Source organism: Hevea brasiliensis, chromosome 2 (genome assembly GCF_030052815.1).
Source record: "Hevea brasiliensis isolate MT/VB/25A 57/8 chromosome 2, ASM3005281v1, whole genome shotgun sequence".
Taxonomy (NCBI): Eukaryota; Viridiplantae; Streptophyta; class Magnoliopsida; order Malpighiales; family Euphorbiaceae; genus Hevea; species Hevea brasiliensis.
In genome coordinates, this window is record NC_079494.1 from 9475108 (window position 1) to 9498416 (window position 23309).

The following is a 23309-nucleotide window of genomic DNA, read 5'->3' on the forward strand; positions in this document are numbered from 1 at the left end:
AAGTTATGTCGTTTTGACCAACCCATATATGTATATATATAAATCAAACCCTCACCCACTAGACCCATAGCCCCACGAATGCTGCCTTCTTCTCTATCCCTCCTTATTCCCTATGCCTCCTTAATCCTATCTTAGAGACCCAAAAGCAAAGCTAGCTCTTCCATTCTCCTTTGCCCAATAGTCCCTTCTTTCTTTTTCTTTTTATAGAGACCCAAAAGGCTAAAGTACCAAATCTAACCCCTCGTTAATTCCTTTCATTATCCTTCACCACCTCACTTCTTCTTCTTCTTCTTCTTAACCCTCATCAGAGGATTTTTGCATTGCATCTAGAGACCCATCGATGAGCATCACCCCTTAGCCTTGCAATTCGCCGATAAGCTTTGCACCATTGATGAGCATCGTGTCCCACTGTGTGCCATCTTCTCTCTTGTGGTGTTAAGTGAGCAAGGGTTCCCATATCATGGACGGGTGTGGGTAAAAAAGTTAGTCCATAGGACAGATAGTAGAACAAATAGTGGAATAGAACACAAAATACACATAGAAAACAATAGAAGATATCATAGAAGGAGACCAATTAGGAAGGAGCAAGATAGGAGGAGGATCAGGGTTGATACTTGGAATGTTGGATCACTTACAGGAAAATTAATGGAGCTTGTGGATACCTTAGAAAGGAGAAGGGTGAATATTGCTTGCATTCAGGAGACTAAATGGGCAGGAGAGAAAAGTAAGAAAGTGGGTAATTCAAGGTATAAACTGTGGTTTACCAGAAAGGAGAGAAACAATAACGGAGTGGGCATAATCATAGACAGGACATTGAAAGACGCAATAATAGCCGTGAAAAGAGTAGGAGATAGAATTATACTAGTAAAGCTAGTACTAGAAGGAGAAATAATAAATATAGTTAGTGCTTATGCCCTATAAATAGGACTAGACAGTGAGAGTAAACAAAGGTTTTGGAAAGATATGGATGATTTAATAGAAAGCATACCGAATGAAGAGAATGTTTTCATTGGTGGAGATTTAAATGGACATGTAGGAAGTGATAGACAAGGTTATGAGAATGTTCATGGAGGTTTTGGTTTTGGCAGTCGAAATGAGGAGAGAAAAAGCATCCTGGATTTTGCTATGGCATATGACCTAATACTAGCAAATATCTACTTTATAAAAAGAGAGTCACATTTAGTGACTTTCAAAAGTGGGCAACATAGAAGCCAAATCGACTTCCTCTTAACCAGAAAGACAAATAGAGCTCTATGCAAGGATTGCAAGGTCATTCCAGGAGAGGCTTTAACAAGTCAACATCGGTTGGTGGTCTTGGATGTCAAGTTTAGGAACAATTCAAGTAAGGTCAAAAGAAATAGTGTAGCTCGAACAAAGTGGTGGGAGTTCAAAGGAGTAAAGCAAGTGAAGTTCAAAAATAAGTTTCTTAAGTCTAAAGTATGGAAGCTGGATATGAAGGCCAGTGATATGTGGATACAGATGGCAACAAAGATTAGAGAAGTAGCTAGAAAAGTACTTGCAGAGTCTAAAGGACATGGACCACCCTCAAAAGAGAGATGGTGGTGGAATGAGGAAGTACAAAAGGCAATAAAGAGAAAAAGGGAATGGTATAAGAAATTACCTAAATGTGATAATAATGAGGTATATGAACAGTACAAGATAGCAAAGAAAGAGGCAAAAAATGCAGTTAGTCAAGCAAGAGCATAGGCTTTTGAAAAGTTATATAAGAAACTTGGAACTAAAGAAGGGGAGAAAGATATTTATAGATTAGCAAGGAGGAGAGAAAGGAAATGTCAAGATCTCAATCAAGTTAGGTGCATTAAGGATAAAGAAGGAAAAATGTTGGTGAAAGATAAGGACATTAAAGAAAGATGGAGAAATTATTTTAATGATCTCTTTAATAATAGTCAAAATGGTAATAGAGTGAATATAGACTATAGAATAATAGAAAAGAATGTGAATTATACTAGAAGAATTAGATCTTTAGAAGTAAATGAAGCACTTAAGAGAATGAAAGTGGGTAAAGCCTGTGGACCCGATGAAATACCAATTGAAGTATGGAAGTGTTTGGGAGATATAGGAGTGGCATGGTTAACTAAATTATTTAATAAGATTCTAAACTCAAAGAAAATGCCTGATGAATGAAGGAGGAGTATTTTAATACCTATTTTTAAAAATAAGGGAGACATACAAAGTTGCTCAAACTATAGGGGAATTAAACTCATGAGCCATACTATGAAGTTGTGGGAGAGAGTTGTGGAGCATCGACTGCGTCATGATACTTCTATCTCTCTCAATCAATTTGGTTTCATGCTTGGTTGTTCAATTATGGAAGCGATCTTTCTCATTAGAAGCTTGATGGAGAAATATAGAGATGTGAAGAAAGATCTACACATGGTTTTTATTGATTTGGAGAAGGCTTATGATAGTGTTCCAAGAGATATCTTATGGAATGTGTTAGAACAAAAGAGGATATCTATTAGGTACATACAAGTGTTGAAAGATATGTATGAAGGAGAAACTACCATTGTGCGCACAGTGGGAGGGGATACAAGAGATTTTCTGATCTCAATTGGATTACACCAAGGATCAGCCATAAGCCCTTACCTTTTTACATTAGTTTTAGATGAATTGATGAAACATATACAAGAGAGTATTCCTTGGTGCATGATGTTTGCGGATGATATTGTTCTGATAGATGAGACACGAGAAGGAGTCAATAGAAAGTTAGAGCTTTGGAGAAGTACTCTAGAGTCAAAGGGTTTTAAGTTAAGTAGAATGAAGACAGAATACATGCGTTGCAAGTTTAGATAAGGCCAAACTGGTGATAGGGAAGGAGTTAGTTTGAATTGAGTGGTACTGTCCCAAAGTAATCACTTTAAATATATAGGCTCAGTCCTTCAAGTAGATGGGGGATGTGAGGAGGATGTTAGTCATAGGATTAAAGCCAGATGGTTGAAGTGGAGACGTGCCACGGGAGTTATGTGATCATGAGATTCCCTATAAGTTGAAAGGAAAATTTTACCGTACAGCCATACGACCGGCTATATTATATGGTAGTGAGTGTTGAGCACTGAAAGAGTCGTATGCTTCTAAGATAAGAGTTATAGAGATGAGAATGTTAAGGTGGATGAGTAACCATACTAGACTAGATAAAGTCCGTAATGAGAGTATTAGAGAAAAGGTAGGAGTGGTGCTAATTGAAGATAAGTTGAGAGAAGAGAGATTGAGGTGGTTTAGTCATATGAAGTGTAGACATATGGAGGCTCCAGTTAGACAAGTAGAGCACATTAGGTTAGAGGATAGAAAGAAAGAAAGGGGTAGACCTAAATTGACTTGGAGGAGAGTAGTACAACATGACCTAGAAGTATTACACATTTCTGAGGATTTAACCCAAAATCGGTTGGAGTGGAGAAAGCGAATCCATATAGCAAACCCCAAATTTTTGGGATAAAGTCTTAGTTGAGTTGAGTTGAGTATTGAATGGGTTTTGGTTGATTTTTAATTGTTGACGTATGTTGTTGGGATTTGCAATGTAATTTGTATAATTCTTCTTCTTTTTTGATACATATAATGTATTGTTGAATCTGTATATTTTGATTCATAGTGATTTCTTTTATGAAATCATTCAGTTTGAGAATTTGCATTTCAGAATTTGAGAATTTGCATGTCATTCGGTTTTCGATTCAAACCAAACCGAATCAATTTTTATTGGTTTGATTTGATTTGGTTATTTATTGAATATCAATTTGATTCAGTCCAAATTTTAAGTCAATTGTTTTTTCAATTTTTCTTAATTAGTTTAGTTTGGAATCAAACCGACCGAACGCTCTCCCCTACTTATATGATAGGTGGATGGTAACAAAAATTTTTCTCAACTCATTATCCTACCTTGCCTATTTATGGATTTTAAGATCTCTTTATACAACTCAAGCCAATTTTAAAATTTTCCTCTTTTCATATTGTGCTATATTTGGTGTGTAATTTTTTCTTTTTGAGATTTTACTCTGTTTAAGATAGTTGCTTTTGGATTATTTTTTTCATTTGATATTAATTAATACTCAAATTCAAAATTATATATTCTTAAAAATAATTTATTCATTAATTTAACTTTAATTAAAATTTAAATATGAGGTTTTACAATTTTATTATTAAATAAAATTTTGTTAATATTTAACAAATGATTTTAATATTATTAAATTAAAACATATCCGAAACTGCTGGTGTTAGAATTTCAAGTCAATTAGAGCTAGGAAGTTTAATTAGTTTTAAATTAGAAAGATTTTAGTTGAAAAAAAAAAAAAAAAAGAATTCATGTTGGTGTAGGTTTTTTTAGAGTCCAAGACCAAGTTGAACTTGGTAAAATGTGACCTATAAAAGAATGCAGAGCGTGAGGTCATATTATGAGAGTTGAGTGGATAGCATGTGCTAATTGCAATCAAAAGGTGGGGAATTGTAATTTAGCCCATCGAATAATGAGTATCGTTTGAGTGGTGTCTGAGGTAATTTGTGTTTACTTTTCAGGATGGGAAAAATAATTAGTGTGTGTGATTATTTTTTCTTTGGTTAGTGAATTTGTTAGTAGAGTAAGCTTACATTGAACCGTGTTAAATTTTGTATTTTTAATTTATGTAAGTATAATTTTCACAACAAGTGGTATCAGAGCTATAGTTCAAGATGCAAAATTGAGATTGAGACATTTGATGAGATAAATAATTTCAGTCCGTGGCAAAGTACTATAAATGATGTCCTTGTACAACAACGATAATTAAAGCTTTGAATGAGAAGCAACCAATTACTATGAAAGATGATGATTGAGAGGAGCTTCAACAATGGGCAGTAAGTACCATTAGATTGAAATTAGCCCCTGATATGAAGTATAATATCTTGGAGGAAGCTTTGCTTGTTGCTTTGTGGAAGAAATTGAAAAGTTTGTTTATATCTGTTAGTAGTATGCCCTAGAGCATATCATTTAGTATGTATCTTGTACATATTTTTATTAATAAAAGGTATTTCCACTTTTCCGTTTACATAATATATTTATGTGTAATAGAAAAGGTCCATTGATATTTTGTTAGAAATATTATTCTTAAGTTGTTAAGAATATGAGTGACAATATTTCTAGCACGAAGTATCATAAATAGGTTCACAATCGAGGATACTTCATAATAAGGACATGACTTATCCAGAAAGATTGTATTCATGTTTGTTCCCAAGTTATTTATATGAGATATAAATAAGATAGAATGGTGAGTCTCATGCCATATAACAAACATGATAGACACTTATAATTGATAAGTAGGCCGAACCAGTGACACTTATGACAAGCACATGGAGTTTACTCTTGTCAATATTTTGTCATAAATCATATCAGTGCATATAATCTTTAGACCTGAGCTAGCACAGTTATCTTGTATATAGGTAGTTTGAGTTTGATACTGCTTTCATAATTGTACTGTGTATGGGTATATGGGCATGTGTTGGCTCTTACTAGTTATATATGGAGGTAGGTGTTGATCAAGATGGAATCTGTTCCTCTAAGTAAATAAAGATAAAATCCTATGTTCATTTAATTGTTCTTGATGTTTCAAGTTCCTGGCCAGGACAGATAGATTTATTCAGAAAAGAGTTTCTAGTGAGAAAATCATTTTAATCAAGAATTGGAATTAAAAGAGAACATAATATTCATAGCAAAAGGAGTTTGACATAAACCATGACTCCAACTTGAGTTGGGATTTTGTAACAGAGAGATTCTAGCGCATGATAACATATGATTATAGGTTCATTTAAGGTAAACCTTATTACTAATTGGGTGGCCATGGCATGCTGTGCTAGGTGTTAACCATGGTCTATGAGGCTCATAAAATGATTTAGAGAAATTATTTATGGTAAGAAAGAGTTCTGATGATATTAAGAGTTGATATCATGTCTCATTGCCAATTAGTGATGAGCCTAGTAAGTCACACACATACACAAGTTATCACCTATTTAAATATGATTTAATTAATTAATTAAAGAGTTTAATTGATTAATTAAATAGGTTTGGTTTGCAATTAAATTGCAAAGTCCCTAGCATGACTTGAAACCAAATCTAGATTATTGGATGTGTAGTATAAATTAAATTTATATTTAAAGTGTTTAAATATGAATTTAATTAATGAGAAATTAATTAATAGAGATTAATTAATTAATTTATATTTGATATAAATTAATTAGAAGAAGAAAATAATTATTTTGGGTTAAGAACTCAAAATTAAGACACAGGGGCATTTTGGTCATTTCACAGTGTGACACGTGGCACCATGAGATGGTGACACATGGGATTACACATAAGCTTGCCAAATGTTTTTTTTAATCATGTAAGATGATTAAAATCAAGATTAAATATAGGTTTGACACTTGGCACAATGTGATTGGGTCACTTAAACCTAGAGCTAATCAAAGGGTGACATGTGGCAAGCAGCAGCCACTCCTCTCCTTTGTCACGCCACTTTGAGGGTTTTCATCTCTTCTTCTTCATCTCTTATCAATTCAAAGAGATTAGCCATCAATCTCTTGAATTAAGAACACTAGAAATTGTTTCTAGTGTCCTGTTTACATCTTTAATCTATTAAAAGGCAGAACTTGATTTTCTAATTAATAGAAAAAGCTTTAGAAGCTATTCAAGGGCTGCCATAGGTGTTCTTGGTGTGGACAAGCTAGAGGGACAACATCTGGTGTCCTGAAGACGAATCTCAAAGGCGCAGACACGCTGCAGTGCATCAAGAGGTTAGTGTAATCGTTCTTGATTTAATTTAGGGTTCTAAAATTAATCTGATTAATTTTAAAATCTTAAATGGAAAATACAGATCCAAAACATATTAAAAGAGTTTTAATATGTTGTTTATCATTGAAATCAAATAGATAAAAATAAATCTTGCATGATGCATGTGACCCTAGGTGAAAATTTTTGAATTCAATGGTATAAACTTGTGTTTTTCACGCTTCCGTTCCTTCAATTGGTATCAGAGCCACTATATTTGCCATTTAGATTGTTGATTACATGATTTAATTGTGTGATTTAATCATGAGATGATTGATCCATTGCTGGTTGGATCAAGAGGTATGGCAGCTTGCTTGATGAACTCCAGCATGGTGCGCATGGCTTGGAAGATCATGGTGCGCATGGTTGTTATTAAATTCTGCAATTGTTGCATGATGAAAGGTTCATCATATGACTAATTAAAATGTTTAATTAGGATTTTTAATCACACAATTAAATTATGATTCAAATCAGAATTTTAAAAATTGTTTGAATGTGATTCAAATCTGAATTTTAAAAGTTGTTTGAATGTGATTCAAATCTGAATTTTTAAAGTTGTTTGAATCATATTTAAATATGATTTTTTAAAATTAATTGAATAAAATTCAGATCTGATTTTTTAAAAAATGTTTGAATGTGATTCAAATTTGAATTTTTAAAGTTGTTTGAATGTGATTCAAATCTGAATTTTTAAATTTGTTTGAATGAGATTCAAATCTAAATTTTTAAATTTATTTGAATCATATTCAAATCTGGATTTTTAAGTTGAATATGAGATATTCAATTTAATTTAAGTATGTATGTTTTATTTAATTGTTAAATAGTGATATGCATGATGGATGATCATGGACTATAAAAGACCAATGTGATTGGATTTATTTCTTTTATGTTTATTTGGGATTGTAAATTAATTAATTTATTTTAATTTATTTTGGGCATGTATTATTAAGTTTGTAATAACTTTTGGGTTGTAATTTCATTTATTTAAGTTCTTGTAAATTCGCCTTGGTATGCCAAGGATTACTATGTAATATTGATTGCAAGAAGTTCAAGGAGGTCAAGAGCATTGGTGGGACCAGTGGGAGGAATTCAAGATCAAGTGTTGATTATGTACTCCTTCAGCAACTCTTGTAAAATGAATGAATGAAATACACCTAGGAATGCCCTGATTCAATTCTTGGTGGCTTAGAATTGAATCCCTTAGAAAGTCCATGATCATACAATATTTATTGCTTATCCATGAATGCATGAGATGTATGGGAATGTATGCTATTATATGATATATGCATGCTAATTGGATAATGTGCAAAGTGAGACCTTAATAGTAATTAGAATGACCATAAAATCTTCCAAACAAATGATTAAGTTGGAAATGCTATAATTAAAGTAATTATAACATAGGCCCTCCATTGGGGCAATTATTTTAAGAAATTTTAAATAGTTGCATAAGATGCAATTAATTTAAGAGATTTTCTTAAGAATAATTGTTAAGCATGAGATGTTGTAAATATGTAAATGGTTTAGTGGCCAATATTGGATGTACCTGAGGACATTAAAATTATTTGCATAATTACTGGCTCAATGGGATCAACTTAACTAATGCAAGATAAGTCAATAATGGATGTACCTGAGATTTTGAGCATTAGGGGCTAGGTAAAGGATTGAACCTCACATGAGATGTGATGGGCAAGGAGTTGCTCACTTATAGTTTATTGTAATTCCAATAACGGATGTACCTGAGGATGATCAATAGAATTATAAGAATTCAATCACCCACTAGAAATCTATCTAACTAGGATTTCCGTTTTCTACTTTGGAAGTGTAGGATTTGCTAAGTTAGTGGGAGGACCAATTTGATTAAAAGACCATAATCATTTTGGTTAATTACATGATACATTTACTAATTAATCTGGTTATTTTCTGCAGTTAATTTTCTGATAAAAATGAGCACAAAACAACCACCACCATCCAATATCCTTACAAGCATACTTGATCACAATAGGTTAACAGGACCTAATCTGTCTGATTGGATAAGAAATTTGAAACTTGTCCTGAACCTTGAACATATAGGATATGTTCTAGATTCAAATGTTCCTGGTCCCTTACCTCCAGAGGCCACACAAGAGGAACATGAAACTTTGGACAAGTGGAAGGAGCATGATATGAGAGCTAAGTGTTACATGCTTGCTTCCATGAGTAATGAGTTACAGAAGCAACATGAGAACATGCAGAGTGCGAGTGAGATGCTCCTTCACCTACAAGAGTTATATGGTGAGCACAGCAGGAATGCTAGGTATGAGATATCTAGACAGCTATTCCGTATGAGGATGTCTGAGGGACAGAATGTTGGGGATCATGTCCACAAGATGATTCGGCTGATTGAGCAGTTGGAACATCTTGACTTCAACATGGATTTCCAACTACAGACGGATTTGATACTTCAGTCCCTTCCTGAGTCTTTTGGGAATTTTGTGATAAATTTCCATATGACTAAACAGGAATGCACCTTAGCTGGTTTACTCAACATGCTGGTTATTGCCCAAAAGAATATGCCAGGCAATAAAGGAAAAGAGGTAGCTTTGGTTGCATCTTCTTTTGCTGGAAAGTCTAACAAGAAGAAGGGCAATAAGAAAAAGAAACCTCAGAATCCTGGTCCTTCCAAGAAAATAGCTAACCAGAAAAGGAAGACTAAAGCTGATGGAGGCAAAGGAAAGTGTTTCCACTGCCAAAAGGATGGGTACTGGAAAAGGAACTGCCCAGAGTATCTTACTTCTCTGAAGGACAAGAAGGATACACCTTCGGAAGCTATGTCCATATCTTGTTATTTAGATTCTGATGATACTCATAGTTCATCTACAGCTTGGGTTTTAGATACTGGTGCCAGTTCTCATATTTCTAATGATATGCAGGAACTAGCAAATAGTAGTAGCTTGCGTTCTCAAGATGTTAGAGTCCGGATTGGCAATGGCTCAACTGTTGAAGCTTTAGCCATAGGATCTAAATCCTTTTACATATTTGGACATGTTTTGTGTTTGGATAATATTTTATATGTACTTGATGCTTTTAAGAACATCATTTCTATATCTAGTTTGACTAGAAATGGCTATGAATTTCAGTTCACAGATGATGTTTGCAATATTTATTTTGGAAATAAATATGTTGGTTCGGGTTATATGAATGATGGTCTTTATTATTTGGATAATAATGACAAACACAAATTGAATGCAAGTGATCTAAAAGAATGCAATGCCATGGTGAAAACCAACTCAAGTTCAAAATATATTTGGCACTTAAGGTTATGTCATGTTGCAGAAGATAGGATTACAAAACTGGAGAAAATGGGGATTCTATCCTCATTGGGCTCTGAGCCTACTCCAACTTGTGAATCTTACCTTCAGGTAAAATGACTAGATCACCCTTTGTTGGACAAGGGCTAAGAAATGAAAATATTTTGGAGTTAATACATAGTGATGTATGTGGTCCATTTAAAAAAATGGCTAGAGGGGGTTTTCATTATTTTATTACCTTTACTGATGATAAATCAAGGTTTGGGTATTTGTATTTGATGAAATACAAACATGAATCCTTTGAAAAGTTCAAAGAATTTAAATCTGAAGTAGAAAATCAAACAGGAAAGAGTATTAAAGCTCTTCGATTAGATCGTAGAGGTGAATATTTGAGTACTGAATTTGATGAATACTTGAGAGAGCATGGCATTGTTTCTCAGCTGACTCCTCCAGGTACGCCACAGTTAAATGGTGTATCTGAAAGGAGAAATCGTACCCTATTGGATATGGTACGTTGTATGATGAGCTATACTGATATGCCAATCTCCTTTTGGGGATTTGCATTAGAATCAGCTTTGTATATTCTGAATAGGATTCCATCAAAATCAGTTTCTTCCACACCTTATGAGATATGGCATGGAAGAAAACCAAGTCTTAAGCATGTTAAGATTTGGGGTTGTTCAGCTTATATCAAAAAGCTGAACACTGATAAATTGGAGACCAGATCAGAAAAAGGTCGATTTGTTGGATATCCAAAAGATAGTTTTGGATATTATTTTTATTTGCCTACTTCACAAAAGGTTGTGATAAGTAGAGATGCCATATTTCTTGAACAACAATTTGTTCAAGAAGGAGGCAAAGGAAGGCAAATAGAGTTAGAATTGGAGAATTCTGACCAACCAACAGATCAGATGGATATAGATCCATCTAGTCAACCTATACCCGTTGATGAAACATCTACAGCTGTTCCTCGTAGAACAACCAGGGTATCTCACCCACCAGTGAGATATGCTTTTCTTCATGAAGAAGAACAAGAGTTGTCTACTCATGAAGAAGTAGATCATGGAGATGATCCACTTACTTATGAAGAACCTATATCAGATATAGACTCTTCAAAATGGATTGATGCTATGAAATCTAAGATTGATTCCATGTATAAGAATCAAGTTTGGGATCTTGTTGACCCACCTGAAGGTATTGTACCTATAGGGAACAAATGGGTTTTCAAGAAGAAAATTGGTTCTGATGGAAAGGTAGAGACCTATAAGGCAAGGCTAGTAGCGAAAGGGTTTCGCCAAAGGCAAGGAATCGACTATGAGGAGACTTTCTCGCCTGTTGCCATGCTTAAATCAATTAGGATTTTATTAGCAATAGCTGCGTACTATGATTATGAGATTTGGCAGATGGATATTAAAACAGCTTTTCTCAATGGATACATTGAAGAAAACATTTTCATGGAACAACCTAAGGGATTTGAATCCCAAGATGGTTCCAAGGTATGCAAGCTAAAGCGATCCATTTATGGGTTGAAACAAGCTTCGAGGAGTTGGAACATCCGTTTTGATGAAGCCATTAAATCCTTTGGTTTTATCAAAAATGAGGATGAGCCATGTGTATATAAGAAGGTTAGTGACAGTGCTATCACTTTCCTTGTCTTATATGTGGATGACATACTGTTGATGGGTAATGACACAGGTATGTTGACGACTATAAAGGTATGGTTGTCAAATACATTCTCCATGAAAGACTTAGGGGAGGCAACCTATATTCTTGGGATTCGCATCTATAGAGATAGAGCGAAAAGAATAATTGGTTTATCCCAAAATCTATACTTGGAAAAGGTGTTAAAGAGGTTTAACATGCTTGATTCCAAGAGATGATTGTTACCAGTGAGACATGGTATCCATCTTTCTAAAGAGATGTCTCCAAAGACACCTGAAGAAAGAGATAAGATGGCCAGGATTCCATATGCTTCGGCTATTGGAAGTTTAATGTATGCAATGTTGTGTACTAGGCGGATATCGCATATGCCGTTAGTTTGACTAGCGGTATCAATCCAATCCGGTTTGGAACATCTGGATAATCACAAGAATATCCTTAAGTACTTGAGAAGAACTAAGGATTTATTCTTGATTTATGGCGGTGGAGACTTGCAATTGGATGGTTATACTGATTCTGATTTCCAATCAGATATCGATGATAGAAAGTCTACCTCTGGATATGTGTTCATTTGTAATGGAGGTGCAGTCAGGTGGAAGAGTTCCAAACAGAGCACGATTGCAGATTCCACTACGCAGGTGAGTACATTCTTTGCATCATATGATGCAAAGGAAGCTGTTTGTATAAAGAAGTTCATTACAGAACTTACAGAGTTCCTTCCATTGAGTCCCAGTTCCACTACATCGTGACAATAATGGAGCGATCATACAAAGCTAAGGAACTAAGGTCTCACCCAAAATCCAAACACATAGAAAGGCGCTACCACATTATCGGAGAAATAGTTGAGGCGATGTAGCCATGCAGAAAATAGCATCGGTGAAAATCCGGTGATCCATTCACTAAGCCTATGTCACAGACTCAGTTAGACAGACATCTTGAGAAGATAGGTCTAAGATATTGTAATGAATGGCTCTAGTGCTAGTGGGAGATTGTTAGTAGTATGCCCTAGAGCATATCATTTAGTATGTATCTTGTACATATTTTTATTAATAAAAGGCATTTCCACTTTTCCATTTACATAATATATTTATGTGTAATAGAAAAGGTCCATTGATATTTTGTTAGAAATATTATTCTTAAGTTGTTAAGAATATGAGTGACAATATTTCTAGCACGAAGTATCATAAATAGGTTCACAATCGAGGATACTTCATAATAAGGACATGACTTATCCAGAAAGATTGTATTCATGTTTGTTCCCAAGTTATTTATATAAGATATAAATAAGATGGAATGGTGAGTCTCATGCCATATAACAAACATGATAGGCACTTATAATTGATAAGTAGGCCGAACTAGTGACACTTATGACAAGCACATGGAGTTTACTCTTGTCAATGTTTTGTCATAAATCATATCGGTGCATATAATCTTTAGACCTGAGATAGCACAGTTATCTTGTATATAGGTAGTTTGAGTTTGATACTGCTTTCATATTTGTACTGTGTATGGGTATATGGGCATGTGTTGGCTCTTACTAGTTATATATGGAGGTAGGTGTTGATCAAGATGGAATCTGTTCCTCTAAGTAAATAGAGATAAAATCCTATGTTCATTTAATTGTTCTTGATGTTTCAAGTTCCTGGCCAGGACAAATAGATTTATTCAGAAAAGAGTTTCTGATGAGAAAATCATATAAACAAGAACACGAATTAAGAGAGAACATAATATTCATAGCAAATGGAGTTTGACATAAACCATGACTCGGCTTGAGTTGGGATTTTGTAACAGAGAGATTCTAGTGCATGATAACATATGATTATAGGTTCATTTAAGGTAAACCTTATTACTAATTGGGTGGCCATGGCATGCTATGCTAGGTGTTAACCATGGTCTATGAGGCTCATAAAATGATTTAGAGAAATTATTTATGGTAAGAAAGAGTTCTGATGATATTAAGAGTTGATATCATGTCTCATTGCCAATTAGTGATGAGCCTAGTAAGTCACACACATACACAAGTTATCACATATTTAAATATGATTTAATTAATTAATTAAAGATTTTAATTGATTAATTAAATAGGTTTGGTTTGCAATTAAATTGCAAAGTCCCTAGCATGACTTGAAACCAAATCTAGATTATTGGATGTGTAGTATAAATTAAATTTATATTTAAAGTGTTTAAATATGAATTTAATTAATAAGAAATTAATTAATAGAGATTAATTAATTAATTTATATTTGATATAAATTAATTAGAAGAAGAAAATAATTATTTTGGGTTAAGAACTCAAAATTAAGACACAGGGGCATTTTGGTCATTTCACAGTGTGACACGTGGCACCATGAGATGGTGACACATGAGATTACACATAAGCTTGCCAAATGTTTTTTTTAATCATGTAAGATGATTAAAATCAAGATTAAATATAGGTTTGACACTTGGCACAATGTGATTGGGCCACTTAAACCTAGAGCTAATCAAAGGGTGACATGTGGCAAGGGTTTAATGTGTTAACCTAGCTATATAAGTGTTGTTATGAGAAAAATAAAACACAACCAGCAGCCACTCCTCTCCTTTGTCACGCCACTTTGAGGGTTTTCATCTCTTCTTCTTCATCTCTTATCAATTCAAAGAGATTAGCCATCAATCTCTTGAATTAAGAACACTAGAAATTATTTCTAGTGTCCTGTTTACATCTTTAATCTGTTAAAAGGCAGAACTTGATTTTCTAATTAATAGAAAAAGCTTTAGAAGCTATTCAAGGGCTGCCATAGGTGTTCTTGGTGTGGACAAGCTAGAGGGACAACATCTGGTGTCCTGAAGACGAATCTCAAAGGCGCAGACACGCTGCAGTGCATCAAGAGGTTAGTGTAATCGTTCTTGATTTAATCTAGGGTTCTAAAATTAATCTGATTAATTTTAAAATCTTAAATGGAAAATACAGATCCAAAACATATTAAAAGAGTTTTAATATGTTGTTTATCATTGAAATCAAATAGATAAAAATAAATCTTGCATGATGCATGTGACCCTAGGTGAAAATTTTTGAATTCAATGGTATAAACTTGTGTTTTTCACGCTTCCGTTCCTTCAATATCAACGTCACTCACAAATCACCTGTACCTAAAGAAGGAGTTTCATTAACTTAGAATGGAGGAAGGTACTGATGTGAGGGATCACCTTAATGTTTTCAATACATTAATTACTTAATTGGTTGGCATTAGTGTGAAGGTAGATGATGAAGATAAAACTCTCTTGCTTCTAACCTCTCTCCCACAATCTTGTAAAACCTTGGTGACGACCCTAACAGTTGGAAAGGAAACTTTGAAGGTGGAGGAGGTTACTGCAGTTGTTTTGGATAATGATAAGTTCAATAAGTGAAGTAATAATAATGAAGGTAGAGCTTTTATTGCTGGTTTTAGTTATGGAAGAAGCAATTCACGTGAAAATAATTGGATAAGGGATAACAGATCGAGCTTGAGATCACATGTAGACCTTGAAGATAGAGAATGCTACTATTGTTATGAAAATGGCCATATTCAATACTATTATATGAAGATAAAGGAAGATCTTGCAGAGTTTAAACAATTCAAGAAGAGTCGCGGAAAAAGAAAAAGAAGGAATTGCTACAATTGTAATTGATGATGGTGTTGACAGTAAATGTTTGAATGTAAATGATGATAAAAAAAGTCAAAAGATCCATTACAAGATGAGTGATTAATGGATTCTACTTGCCCATTCCATATTTACTCGATGAAAGAGTGGTTGGATGTGATTGAATAAAAGAAAAGAGAGAAAATGAAGCTAGCCAATGGGAACAAGACGAAGGTTAAAGGTATTGAAAGAGTGAAGATCAAGTTGTATGGTGATAATGTGAAATTTTTTGATAAAGTGATGTATGTTGCTAAATTTGAATTGAACTTAATTTCCTTGGATAAGCTGGATTCTTAGGGTTATCGATGTTCAATTCATGGTGAAGTTATGAGAATTAGCTAAGGTACTCTCGTGATCATGAAGGGCGAGAAAAGTGGTGCAAAAAATCTTTACAAATTGGAAATAAGTACAATGATTGAAAGAATGCAAGAGGAGATAAGAGGCTATATTAGCAATCAAGAGTGCATGGAAGTACCTAACAGAATATTGACTTTTGCAGAAGTTGTGAATATATTTGACTTGGAGGTGGAGATCGTTAGATTTCCAAGTCAATTAGAATTAAGAAGTTTAATTACTTTTAAATTAGAAAGATTTTAGTTGAAAATATAAAAAAAAAATTCATGTTGGTGTAGGTTTTTGCTAAAGTCCAAGATCACGTTGAACTTGGTAAAACGAGGCCTATAAAAGAATGCAGAACGTGAGGTCATATTATGAGAGCTGAGTGGATAACATGTACCAAGTGCAATAAAAAAGTGGAGAATTGCGATTTAGTCCATCGAATTGTGGGTATTGTTTGAGTGTTGTGCGAGGTAATTTGTGAGTAATTTTGAAGGTAAGAAAAATAATTAGTATGTGTAATTATTTTTTCTTTGATCGGTGAATTTATTGAGAGAGTAAAATTATACTGAACTAAGTTAAATTTTATATTCTTTAATTTGTATGGATATAATTTTCATAATAGTTTCATAATAGTTGACAATGGTCTTCAGCATCCGAATTCATTTCTCCATCCAAATCAACTAATCGACAATCGCGGCTTGATAGTGCACCTAATATGTTGTTTTCCCTTTTTTTTTTTTTAGTATTGAACTTTGATGAATGAAAAGCCCAAAAGTAAAAAACTTGGGCACCCATTTTCATGTGTTCACTCTTTTACCATATGATTTGGCTTCTTATTATCGCAACTATTCCTAGTTTATTGATTACTACTCTCACTATTTTAGACTTACAGTCATGGGATGGGTTGCCTGCAATTTTTTCTCGCTCTAAAGCTGAATCCTTCGAGGCAATCAAGTGAAAAATTGCTAACAAAGTAGCTGGATGGAAAGAACAGCTTCTTTCTCAAGGTGATAAAGAAGTGCTCATTAAGTCTATTGTGGCTGCCATTCTAGCATATGCCATATCTTGTTTCAAGTTACCATTCTTATTCCAAATCTATAAATAGCTTGATTGTACCTTTTGGTGGGGTTAAAAAGGGCAGAAAAGGAAGATCCATTGGATAGTTTGGAGAGATTTGCCAACCTAAAAGATTAGGAGGACTGGCTTTTAGGGATTTGGAGTATTTCAATCGGGTATTGCTTGCCAAACAAGTTTGGTGAATCCTTTCAGAGCCAAATTCTCTCATAACACGGGTCTTGAAAAGAAGATATTTTCCCTTTTAGTTACTTTGCGTCCGCAATGCAGGGAGCTTGACCATCATGGGCATGGCAGAGCATTATGTGGGAGGCGCCAGTTACTTGATGAAAGGTTGAGATGGAATTTTAACGATGGGAAGTCTATCATGTGCAAATGTGATAAATGGATTCTTAAGTCCTTTCCTCATGCTCCTTGTATTAAAAGGGGTGCAGACCCCTCCATAGTATGGAATTCTGAGTTGTTTGATGAAAATTCTAGAAGTCGGAAATTGGAGGTGCTAAAATTACTTTTTAATGAAAAGGAAGTTCAAAAAAGGAAGTTCATCATATCCTCTCTATCCCTATAAGTATTTTCAACAGAGAAGACTCAATAGTGTGGCAGTATTCTAATTCAAGGGTGTATATTGTAAAATCTGGGCATAAATTGGCTTCTCAAATTCGGCAAGCTAGGGACACAACAATTATTGCATGTCTTGGTCCCAATTTGGCTTTGTTCAACAATGAATTATGGAGGAAATTGTCGAACTTGAAGATGCCAACTAACATAGATATGTTTTTATGGAAATTATTGCATGGGAGACTTCCAGCTAATGAACAGATTTGCAAAATTTTTCTTTTTCTAGTGAGTGCAGGTTTTGTGGACAACCAGAATCTGCTTATTCATCTATTTTTTCATTGTCCAAGGGCTGTTCAAATTTGTTTCCTCTCTCCTTTCATGTTACGAGTCTCTCTTCTACATGAACTTCAATTAGATCTCAAACTTTAAGAAAGGATGACAATTTATAGGTTCTAATGGTGTTCCTTTTGTGGAGTATTTGGAAGAGCCGAAATAAGATAATCTTTAGAAACATCACGCTCACTCATCATCGGGTCATTTCAATGGCTATTTATTACTTTGAGAAATTCTCTTCGGTGCAGGTTCCTGCCTCAAATCCTCAAATGGAAGCGCCCTTCAGTCCCCAACATTTTGGTCACCTCCTCACAATTTTGTTAAATTAAATTTTGATGGAGCTTTGAATGTAACTTGTAACAAAGGTTCAATTGCTGTTTTGGCAAGGGACTTGGAAAGTATGCCCTGTAATTGGTCTTGTAAGCGTTTTACAGATGGTCTTGATCCTCTGATTCTGGAGGCATTAGCTTTTAGAGAATCACTGGTCCTGGCTCAATCTAGGGGGTTCAAGAGAATAATCATGGTTGAAGGGGACTCTCTTAATGTGGTTAATGCTATTCACAACCCGTCATCTTGCCCCATTAGTATTCATGACATAGTTCGGGATATCATCCTCCACTAAGATCACTTTGACTCTTGTGTAATCTCGTGTCAATAGGATTAAAAATAAAGTAGTGCATTTGATAGTTAGGACCTGTCTGCTTGATGATTCCTTTCATTGTGATTCTTTGTCACAAACTAATTTCGTAAGTGCTTCTCTAATCGATTGACGTTTAATAAATTAAAACCCTGAGAAAAAAAAAGTCATGAAATGCGAGTTCCGAGTTCGTGTGGTAAGCAAATTTTATTTTATTGTTAATTATTATTAAATAAATTAATAAATTTTAATTTAATAGTAAAAAATAAAAAAGGCTTTCTCATTTTTATTTCTGACCTGATGTAATTGGACATCTTTATCTTTCCCCAGCGTCAGCTAACCTTATTTGGTACAACTATAATTTTGACTGAGACCTCACGGCCTCAGCCAGTCTTTTATAATTCAACTTGTCCTCTGTACTCCATCCTGCCCACCAACCAACATCCGTTCATTATTTTTTAACAGAACATCCGTTCATTATTTACAAATTACTCAATAATCAATACCATGATCCTACACCTCCTTCTCTTTCTGGTTCTGTATGTGCTCACCAAGCATTTCTTCAACAAGATCCGAAATCTCCCACCAAGCCCATTCCCTGCCCTCCCCATAATAGGCCACCTACACCTCCTCCGCAAACCTCTCCATCGTTCCCTTTCCGCCATATCTAACCGTTATGGTCCCGTACTTATCCTTCAGTTTGGCTACCGCCACGTATTGCTTGTCTCCTCCCCATCAGCCGCGGAGGAATGTTTTACCAAGAATGACGTCGTCTTCGCCAACCGTCCACGCCTCCTCCATGGCAAACACATAGGCTACAACTACACCAGCCTTGCTTGGGCTCCTTACGGCGATCTTTGGCGCAATCTACGTAAATTATCCTCCCTCGAAATCCTATCCTCTCACCGTCTCCAGTTACTGTCCAGCATACGAAGCGATGAGGTGAAGTTGCTGATCCGTCGTTTGTTTAACAATAAAGATGAGAAGTTGGATTTGAAATCTGCCTTCTTTGAGCTGATGCTGAACGTGATGATGAGGATGATAGCAGGGAAAAGGTACTACGGTGAGAACGTGGAAGAAGTGGAGAAGGCAGCAAGTTTTCAGAAGATCGTGAGGGAGACGTTCCTGTTTGCTGGTACATCTAACATGGGGGACTTTTTGCCCTTATTAGCTAAGATAGGAGGCGTAGAGAAGAGATTGCTTGATTTGCAAAAGAGGAGAGATGGGTTTATACAAGTTTTGATCGAAGAACACAGAAAAAGAATGAGCACTTCACCTTCTGAGGAGAAAAATAAGACATTGATTGAGGTGCTGTTAACGCTGCAACAATCGGATCCTGACTGCTACACGGATCAAACTATCAAAAGCCTTATGCTGGTAAGATTTGTCTTTCCATTTCTTTTCTCAAGTGCTAGCCGCAAAAGATGGCAATTTTCCTTTATGTTACATATTAGTTATTGGATTTTTCTTTGCCTCCACTCCACTTTTGACTATTGACTATTGGCATAACATTCTATGCATCTAGAAAAACATTTTAGTAAAAAAAAAAAAAAAAAAAACCAGAAAAAGACAAAAGGAAAAATATGAAGAGTATATAGTCATCTAATTTATAGTTAATATTATTTAATTTATAATAAAATTTATTTGAAAGATAAATTTATTAATTTTTATTAATTAGTTATATAAATCCAATTATACATGTGAAAATTTCAGGATAAATTATTTATTATTATTTTTATATTATATCATGATTAATATTTAAGTCTATGTATAGATGGAATCATTATTTAAAATTTATATTCGTCATACATTATCATTACCCATTTTATTTTTTTATATTTAAATATTGATTGAGTGATTAAAAATAATTGATAAAAGATTATGTTATTAGTAACAGTACTTATTATTACCAATATTTTAATTGCTATTAAAAATTAAAAAAAATAAAAGTATTTATAATGATAAAATTTACAAATAAAATAATAATTTATTTTAAGAGATATTAAGATATTTTTATTCTTTATTAATGATAAAATTTAAAAGGAAATTGATAAAATAAAAGTGTACAATATAATTAAAATTTGGAATTACTTTTTGTTAATTTTTAAAATATAAAAATTTAAATATTAAATATGACATAATAAAAGTACCAAAAAGTAATTTACAAAATTTTACTTTCACTGTTTCAACAAGGCAATAAGGTTCCACGCTATAGGTGTGAAAAATTAAGAATGTTTATATAATAATTTTATGAGTAAATATGTATATGTGTTGAGAGTATTTAATAATTTACCTAACTTTTGACTATAAGAATAGGGGCCGCTTGAAAGTTTCAACATTCATGATATAAGAGTCCATTTTAATTTTATTTATTTATTTTTAATTGACATTTAAATTTAATATCATGAAGTTTATGTATGAAAAATTATATTATAAATTAATATATATACAATAATTTCATTATAACTAAATACAGGGTTGACCAAAGACAAAGTGTGGACCTTGGTTTTCCATTTTATTTATTTATTTTTAAAAATTATATATCTTATAATATAATTAAAATAGGGGTATATAAATAAGTGGGTCTCGAGCCCTCATATATATATATATATATATATATATTGTAACTATTGCACGTTAGCTTTATTATAATAATAATAATAAAATATTATAAGTTGTTAATATTTGTTTAGAATGTTCTAAAAATAAAGTCTTCACATGCTTAATTTATAAGTTATTAATTGATATTATTTTTTTTATAATTATTAATTGATAAAATATAATTAATCAAATAATATTGGAATAATTATATGATAAAATCTTCTTAATTTAAAATATATGTATTAAAGAGTTTAGATGGTGGTTCATGGAAGGCCTGAGCCATGTTCTATTTATATGAATATTTTTCTTATTATTTGATGATAGTGAAATTTATAATTTTTTTATTAATTACAACAACTATATTTCTATTTAAATTTCTCATCCTAATCCTGCAGTGTATTGAGGTTTCAGTTAATTTTTTTTATTTTAATTTATTTTGAAACATTGTAAATTTATTTATTAAAAAATATATTATATGCTAAGTTTTAAATATAATCTAAATAATATATATTAAAATTATAATATTTAATTACTTAAATATATAAAAAATTAATTTTTTAATAAAAAAAAAATTATTATCGAGATAGACTTTGAGAATTCAAGATCGGGAGAAGATTTCTTCATCCTTGCCTCATATAATATTAAAGGCAGACAGATTTAAGAAAAATAGATTGAGTGCGAGGGGAGTTAGGTGGAAGTCAGAAACAATTGTCATCCCTGTTAAATTTTGGCCCTTCCTCATATTTACTTGTGTCGGCCCCTGCTTATCCAGGTCATTTGTAAGAAAACGTATCGCCTAATGCACTAATTTTTACTTCTTTGTCTGGATAGCTTCTACTGGCAGCAGGAACCGATACTTCAGCTGTAACCATGGAATGGGCAATGTCACTTTTAGTGAATAATCCTGAAATTTTGAAGAAAGCTCAGAGTGAAATCGATAATGTCGTCGGACAAGATCACTTAATGAACGAGTCTGATGCATTAAAGATTCCCTATCTTCACTGCATTATAAGTGAAGTCATGCGAATGTACCCAGCAGGCCCACTGTTGGTTCCTCACGAGTCATCAGAGGAGTGCTCTATTGGAGGCTATCGTGTACCACCTGGCACCATGCTGCTGGTGAACATGTGGAGCATACAGAATGATCCTCGAGTTTGGGAGGAGCCCAAGAAATTCAAACCAGAAAGATTTGAAGGATGTGAGGCAGGGGTGAGGGATGGTTTTCGGTTGATGCCTTTTGGGTCAGGAAGGAGGAGTTGTCCTGGAGAGGGCTTGGCCTTGCGCATGGTTGGTTTGACCTTGGGTTCAGTCCTTCAGTGCTTTGAGTGGGAGAGAGTTGGCAAGGAAATGGTAGACATGACGGAGGGGGTTGGACTCACAATGCCCAAGGCTCAACCCTTGATAGTTAAATGTAGACCACGCCCATCCATGGTGAACCTTCTTTCTCAAGTTTGAATTACTCTGTTTCAGCTTCTACGAGCATCTATCAAAACTTATACACTCTCTTTAAAACATTTTCTTTATATCATCTAAATTTTATTTCATATAATTAGATATCATTTTTTTTTTCAGCATTTACTACACATTGTTTATACTCATCATATATACTCAGACTTCATTTAATTTACAAAAAAATCACTCAGGGATAAGAATGATTTTTAGAAATTTATTTTTTTATTCTCATTCTCATAAACTAGAGAATTTGATTCTTACAGCTAAGGGAATCACCGTTTTCCTTTTTAATCTAAGAATCAAAACACAAGAATGAGAATGATTATTTTATTAAAAGTTAAATACTCAATTTTACTCATGTGCTTATTAGGATGTTTTAATTTTTATATTTTCATATTATTAATTAAAATAAAAATATAAAAATAATATTTTATATTTTAAATAATTAATTAAAAATAAAAATAAAAATTATGATTACAATTATAATAATTAAAATAATTATAGTATTTAAAATATTTTTATATTTCAAATATTTAATTAAAAATTATAATTGTAATTATAATAATAATAAAAATAATTAAAATACCAATAATTATAATAATTAAAATAATCTAATAATTAAGATAATTAATTAAAATAAAATAATAATAATAATTAAAATATAAAACTATTATTTTTATATTTTCATATAAATAATTAAAATTAAATATTATAATTATAATTAATTATACCTAACTAGAATGAAACACATTAAAAATATAATTTTTATATTTTCATATAATCGATTTAAATAAAATTTTGAATATAAATAACTTTAATTATTTAAAGTAAAATGATAAAAAATATTATTTTTATTTTTACTTATAATTAAATAAAATTGAAAATTTATAATTATAATTATAATTAA

General features: G+C 33.0%; 1 protein-coding gene across 1 annotated transcript; it reads left to right on the forward strand.

Moving 5' to 3' along the window:
* The first annotated feature begins 18738 nt into the window (after positions 1-18738).
* On the forward strand, positions 18739-22509 carry LOC110672985 (cytochrome P450 81Q32). The gene is made up of 2 exons (XM_021835945.2): positions 18739-19726; positions 21782-22509. Exons 1-2 carry the CDS (start codon positions 18857-18859, stop codon positions 22403-22405), a joined length of 1494 nt encoding a protein of 497 aa, XP_021691637.2. The 5' UTR covers positions 18739-18856; the 3' UTR covers positions 22406-22509.
* Positions 22510-23309: the final 800 nt, after the last annotated feature.

Bases quoted from the DNA above. Each gene is read 5' to 3' on its own strand.
- LOC110672985 (XM_021835945.2), top strand. From the start codon at position 18,857: ATGATCCTACACCTCCTTCTCTTTCTGGTTCTGTATGTGCTCACCAAG. The intron at 19,727-21,781 runs GTAAGATTTGTC...TTGTCTGGATAG, and splicing joins CTATCAAAAGCCTTATGCTG to CTTCTACTGGCAGCAGGAAC.